The 7,012-nt window shown below is 52.0% G+C and overlaps 1 protein-coding gene across 1 annotated transcript; it reads right to left on the bottom strand.

The window, feature by feature from the left end:
• Positions 1–764: 764 nt before the first annotated feature.
• PRRG3 (proline rich and Gla domain 3) lies at positions 765–6,078 on the bottom strand. Its single transcript, XM_003421233.3, is given in 2 exon segments — positions 765–5,650; positions 6,004–6,078. Coding segments are annotated over 2 exon segments (588 nt in total). The 5' UTR covers positions 6,064–6,078; the 3' UTR covers positions 765–5,122.
• Between the last annotated feature and the right edge of the window lie 934 nt (positions 6,079–7,012).

Here is a 7,012-nt window from a genome sequence, read left to right as displayed (position 1 = left end):
AAGAATGAAACTCAAGGCTCTGGCTGCCATCCATGGCATTTAGCCTCCACATTAAATTCTCAGTGCCATCGTCTCATCACTGCTGGGACTTTTCCAATTCAAGTGCGGATCACTGTCATGGCCGGGGGCTGGCACGGTCTGTGCTGTGACTTCCCATGGCTCTAGTTCACTCCACATCAACAGCTGGGAGTCCTTTGAGGCTCAAAGCCCACTTCCTCCCTGTGGGCGCTGGGACATCATTGCACTCTGAACAGTCCCTGGCCCTAGCCACCTCAGAATTCAGGAGCCAGGACAAAGCTTAAGTGTCCTGTCCCACCTACGTGGGGCGGAGGACAAAGTCTCCCTCCCTGCCTTCCCCAGCTCTGAAACCAAGCAGACCATCCTTCTAGCAAGGATCCCTCCGTTTGCAACCAGGGGTTAGGTGACAGGGAAGTTGCTAACATGATCTGTGACAGATCTTACTCACCTCGTCCCAGGAGGATGGGTCCAGAGATCATCTTACACAGCTTGGGGATAACTTAAGGACTCTGGACATGTCTGCTTCCTCCTCCTAACCTGGTTTAGGCTGTTTCCTTATCTACTTCTGGCTTTTGGAAAAACAGGTTTGGCCTCCAACCATCCATACCTCATGAAAGTCATAGACAGGCATCAACAGTGACCCAAGATGGACGAGGCCAGGACACAAGTGAATGCCATTGCTCTTTATTATTATTAGTGATTTCTTGTACAGAAAGAGACAACATTCAACAGCTAAACTCAACAACTTTAAAAAGAGAGAGAGAGAAATCAGAAGCAAGCATGTTTGCGGCCCCAGGCTCGAGTGAAATCCTGCCATATTGTTGAGTGTGCAGATGTCCCAGCTGACAATGGTCACCACATGAACACGAGCACAGTTTAAAGTGGGACAAAAGTGACTCTATTTCACAGACATCATTCCAATAGGCTCAGTGGCACATAGCAGGGTTTCTATTGTCACGAATTCACAATAGCAGGGTGAAATAGCAGGTGGGTGCAGGCCTGGGAAGGGGACATCTATAAGGGGAGACTGACTGGGAGGCTAAGGAGTTGGGGATTTGTCTCGATCCTGGATGTCTGTGGTCCTGCTTGGACTCAGAGGATGGGAGAAGGGCAGGCACCAATCACCAGTCAGTTGGCAGCACAGTGCGGCAACTGGGGATGCAGTGAGCCCGAGGGGGTGTGGTGTTTGGATACCTTTGCCAGAGAAATTCTTGCTCAAGAGGGAGAGACTCACTGCCCACAAGCCTGTGAAAGCAAAATCTCCTTAAGTTTGCAAGTTTGGGGGCGAATGATGGGAGGGCTAGTCTAATACCAAAACGTGTGCTTTTACAGACTCCTTGGAAAGCTACACAGGTGTGCTACTTACAACTACAGGTGAGTTCACAGACTCTGTTACTCGGAGGATAAATAAAGGAGTAGGGTGAAAGGCGGCAACACCCAAACATTGCCATGGTGGAGAGAGAACCAGAGATCATCCAGGACGGAAGGAGCCTCACACACAAGAATTGCTAAACCCCAAAGCTGAAGGCACAGTGACGGGATCCTTAATATCTTCAGGCCTTTATTTGCAAAAGGGACTCATTTTCAACTGGATTCCTCTTACACAGAAGACTCTGAAATTTTACTAAAGGGAAAAATATTTCCAATATTTTCACTCAGCAAGGCTCACAGAATAACTGTGAATTCTCTTAAGCTGCGATTTGCTCGAAGTTCTGAGTTAGTGGGCTTGAAATGAGTGGGGTTTTAGTGGCGTCGCAGGCAGTCTGATTACAGTACTCATCTTAAATGAGATAATTACACTGATTAGTATTAGTAGAGTGTAGTGGGGAGGATGTGTTTGTTTCTTAATCGGCACAGTCCTGAAATGGAGCCTCATTACTTGTCAGGCTGAAACCCAGCTTGGCACCTCAGCTGTGAGCGTGAGTATACATACCCAAGACAGCGGACACAGTCCTAGAAAGACAGAGCTGGGGGTATAGGGAGCCATGCCGGCTCTCTTGCTCTGTCTTGGACAAAGGAACATTCTAGAGGCAGTGTTGGCTTTTTTCTCATCTTCTCGGTGCCATTTGGTCAAAAAGTCTACTCTGGCTGGGGGTTGGGAGTCCTCCATTCACTGAGAGAGGCAAACCATCTGGCTCCAAAGACTTAACAAAAAGACAATGTCACACCCGGAATCCCTCCCATTTGGGCCACCAAAAGACAACGTCCAACAAATCAGGCTGATGCCTGGTTTCCAAAGCACCCAATGGAATTCACACGAGTGGCAGTGGGGTTCTTGTGGAGACCGCTCAGTAATGCGTTGACATCAGCCAGAGAGCGACACAGGTGTGCTGGTGGTGTTCACATGGGCACGGCAGCCATGCCTCTTTCTCTTGTGCTTTCATGCGGAAACCCGAGGTGAGGGGCAGAGGGGGACGGACGTGATGGTGGTTCTTGTTTTTAAAAGTCTTAAAAAGTTTTTGGTTGAAAACAAGTGACAGTCCTATTTCAATTAACTTTTTAAAGGCTTTTCTTCTTTTTTTTTCCTTAATGAAAAATGTCTAAATAGCTAGCTCTCCCCCCCTCATTCCCAAAGTCAATAGTCACATGCCTTTCCACACAAAAAGGGAAAACAAGGCCCAGGAGTGCTCAGATAAACATGTGAGAAAAGGCAACATGCACACATATACACACACATACACACAGACACACAGGCCCCAAGACAACAAAAATGTAGCTACTCAGGGTTAATATTGTATCAAATCCAAGTCCATACAAAGACAGAGTTCGAAAAATATGTACAGGGCATTCTTAAAAGCCAAATGTGCACCACAGGAGTCATGCCCACTGTGTACTGTACAGCCTTTTTCCTACAATATGCTTCTAAACATCCCAGAGACTGCAGCCTCAATCAACCTCGAAGAATGGAGAATCCACCTCAAGCACCTGAACCAAGACCACAGAGCCTCAGTTGTCCCAGGCTGTGCCAGGGCCTAAAGAAACTGACTCTAGGTTCTTCCCAGGGGCCTGCATTCAGCCTCTGAAGGACACGGACCTGCCCTGGACAGGCTGTTCCCCAGGCGCCTGCTTCCTGCTCTTTCCCATCTCCACCCAGCCCCAAGCTATCCAGGCCCTCAGCAGAGAAGGGCTCCGCAGAGGCCAAAGGCAGTAGGCATTGCTTGGCATCCTCCTTTTGTCTCTGGTCAGCGGGGCCCAGGCCTAGCTCTCTGCCAACTAGAGAGGAGGCACATTGGGGTAAGTGTCTTCTCATGGGCTCCCAGGTCACATGCAGGCACCTGCCTGAGGCACTGCTGGGACAGTGGAGCTGCCTTCCCTAGGCCCTCCAACATGGCCTCCTCCACCATGGAAAAAGAAGGGGCTTGTTAGGTCAAAACTCCCTTTGTGGAAAAGGGCTGGAGTGCAGTGCTCGAGTCCCAGGGAAGGGAGAAGAAGAAATTAAAGGTGAAATGCCACGTGGTCAGCACCTCTGGCATTAAGGAAACCTCGGGGGTGGGGGAGGGGACTGAAAGGGCCAACTGGCAGGAGACTGACTCCCTAGGTTGAGGCTCAACATTTTCAGCTTGGGGCCTCCCAACCTCCTCAGAGGCATATGGGGGCCTCAGCTAATACTGATCCACTATAACCTACACATTTTTGGAAGAGTCTTCCTAAGGGCAAAGCTCATGGGCTCCCTGGTGCTTCAAGCACTTCACAGACATTAGCTCAGTCAGCTTTCAAAGGGCCTGTGAGGTGAGGGGAAGGAGACTCCTAGCCATAGGTCAAGTCATCCATGCTGCTGGTCTCACTGGGATAGGAACACAACCCTCTAACTTTAAACACATTCCGTGGCAGGCTCCCAGGACCAGAGGGGTCTCCAGAAATCATCTGGGGCCTCAAGGCAGAGCTGTATTCCAAGGCCAGGCCCCACTGCCCACCGTGGAGAGCTCTTTAGACAGCAAGAAGCTTGTCAAGCCTGTGTGATTTCAACTGCTGTGGTTGCCAACAGACCCTGGCTGTGCACTCTTTAGGGCCCCTTAAAGATGTGCTACATTTTTTAAAGCACCACAGAGGAAAAATGGTTTGGCTCTGAGGCCAGGAAGAGGGAGGTGGGGTGGGGGAGGCAGTGTTGACAGTGTCTTACGCCTGGTCACTGACAGCCACAGAAAGGAGTTACTGAAAACAGACCAGCCCCTGGCAATGACAGAGCAAACGTCAGCTGGGCCTTCCACCCCGGGTCATGGGTTCCCCCCACCTCCCCACAAAGAAATAAGAAAAAAGGGACACTTTAGGATCTTCTCCCCAGCTAGGCACCATCATTACGGAGAAATCACTGATCTGAAGTTCAGGTTCAACACATGTAAAGGGAAGTATCCTAAATGTTCAAAGCCAGAGAGCACAGGGCTGTGGAGGCCAAGCTCATGGGTCCAATGGGCTTACAGGCCAGTCACCCTGCCAAGGAGAACACTTCAGCTCTCCGCCCCAGAGCCATGTATCAGACGAGCTTGTTCTGACAGCTGCGAGGACGGGGAAAAGAGCGGGGGCTATGCCAGGGCAAATCTTGCACACTAACTGGAGCTCAGCCCATCACTGGAGGTTGTGGGCAGGGTCAGCACAACGGTTTTCCCCATGATGCAGTGCTCTGGCCCAGCCCAGCCAGGACAGAAAGCACAGGACTGTTAGGGAAAAGGAGGGAAGGAGTGCTAAAGGACTGGCCTCTTGCCTGAACCTCTGTGGTTGGGATTCCAGACCCAGACAGGTTGTCCAGTCAGCCCCACAACCTTGGGTCTGAGCCTGTGGACATTTGGACCACAATCCAAGGATGATTCCTTTGGCATAAGAGAAGCCAACCCCTGACAGGTGCACAGGAGGGTAGGGGCATGGGGGCATCCACAAGAGCTGGGCTCTCTGGTCTGTGACTCTTCCCAGGGCACTTTGACTCATGCATGATCCCTACCCCTGATCCTCCCCACCCTGTCGCTGCTAACTGACTTCCTACAAAACCACGGTTATGGAATTATTTGGCAACAAGGAGGCTAAGGCTGTTTTGTGGTGGCACAGTCTTAAAAATTGTTAAAAGAAAATCGAAGACACCTGAAGGAGGTTTCTACCCAGGGCCCTCGTGCCACTATTTATCTGAGCCAGGGTTGGCGGCCACTATCTCCTCATACTTTGGGGGCGGGTCGCTGTAAGAGACACTGGCCTCCTCACTGCTGCTCTCCTGGGGAGCCGTCACCTCCTCGTAGGATGGGGGCGGGGTGGCACTGGACAGTCTGGAGAGGGAGAGCTCAGGGAGGTACAAGGTATTCTCGAGCCGGACCGTGGTCCTGACCCCACGACTGGGTCCCAGCACCACGTGCGGGTTGCTCCCTGCTTCCCGGTGCCCAGAGGACTCAGCCAGACCATGCACAGTGCCGCGGTACACCATGACCCGGGGGAGGCTGTGCCCAGCGCGACTAGCAAGGTACCGGTTCTGAGCATAGGAGGGGTGATGGCGGGTGGCCTTTTGCAGCTGGCACCTCCAGATGATGAACAAGGCGATGACAATTAGCAGCGCCACTCCCAGGAGGGGCACCACCACATACATGGTGTCTGAGCTCTACACGGGGTTCCGGACAGAGTAGACTGCGTTTGGGTACCCCTTCCAGAACTCCATCTGCAAAAGAAGGGCAAGAGTCACTGGCATCTGGAGAAGACGGGCACAGTGGGAGGCTCCCTAAGTGCCCATGCCACAGGTGGGCTTCAGAGGCCCTCGGGAAGGCCAGTCTGCCCATCCCTTCACACCTGATCATCCTCAGGGGGACCCAAAAGACAAAGGGTAATGCCCCCAAGTGAGGAGGACTCCAGGAGTCAGGCAGTTGGAAGGGTAAGGACACTCCTCTGCTCTTCCATGGCTTCCCTTCAATGCTCCCCATTTGGCTGAGAGTCCAGGCCATGTCCTCGGGATCCCGAGGCCGATGCTGCTCCCAGCCTCCAGCCCCCAGCCCCCAGCCCCAAGGTGGTACGTGCCATCTGCTCTTTGTCCTCAAACACCTCCTTGACCTCCTCGTAGCTGCAGATCTCTTCCATGCAGCTCCTCCAGGAACTCACTGGTGTGAAGAAACCACTTCAGGATGGAGTCGGCATTCCTGGCCTCCAGAAACACTGAAGAGAGAGTGCAATGAGGCTGGGGATGAGGAGTGCCAGGGCTCCCTCAAACCAGACTCTGCCCAGAGGCCGAAGCATGATTACAGAAGGCATGAGGCCTAAGGGATTGAGGAAACACCAGGCTTCAAAGCGCCCCAGACAAGGGTGGGGCTGACTTCCTGTGACACTATGATAATGCCATGGACCTATAAAGCGTCCAAACCAAACCAAACCAGTTGCTGTTGACTCTGACTCATGGCAACCTCATGTGTGTCAGAGGAAAACTACTCCATAGGGTTTTCAAGACTGTGACCTTTTAGAAGTAGATTACCAGGCTTTTCTTCTGAGAAGCCTCTGGGTGGACTGGAACCCCCAATCTTTGTGTGAGCAGCTGAGCGCATCAGCCGTTTGCACCACACAGGAACTCCTCAGCAAGGGTCAGGCCTCTGAGACACTGAGAACCAACTCAGTGGGGAATGCAAGCTGCCTAGGGATGATGGGTGGGATTTTGAACATTGAGGTCATGGATGAGTAAGTGCCCAGTGGCCTCTGCACCACCTAGAGAAAAAAAGCAGAGCCCTTATCTTGAAGAATTTATTGTCCTTTGAGGCAGCTGCTGGTGGGGCCAAGGCCAGCTAGATCCATAAGACTCCACCAGGGTGGCATCCCTCTGCCCTGTCATCAATTGCCTTGCCCAAGACGACCAAAAAAAAAAAAAAAAAACCAAACCCAATTCCAATTCACAGTGACCCTATGGGACAGAGTAGAACTGCCCCATAGGGCTTTCAAGGAGCAGCTGGTAGAGTCAAATGGCTGACCTTTTGGTTTGCAGCCAAGCTCTTAACCGCTGTACCACGAAATCTGGCTGGGGCAGATCAGGGCACTGGGTAGA

This window comes from Loxodonta africana, chromosome X (assembly GCF_030014295.1).
Source record: "Loxodonta africana isolate mLoxAfr1 chromosome X, mLoxAfr1.hap2, whole genome shotgun sequence".
In the NCBI taxonomy this organism is placed as follows: Eukaryota; Metazoa; Chordata; class Mammalia; order Proboscidea; family Elephantidae; genus Loxodonta; species Loxodonta africana.
The sequence above is the reverse complement of the archived record's forward strand: the minus strand, read 5'-3'. Positions and strand labels throughout refer to the sequence as shown.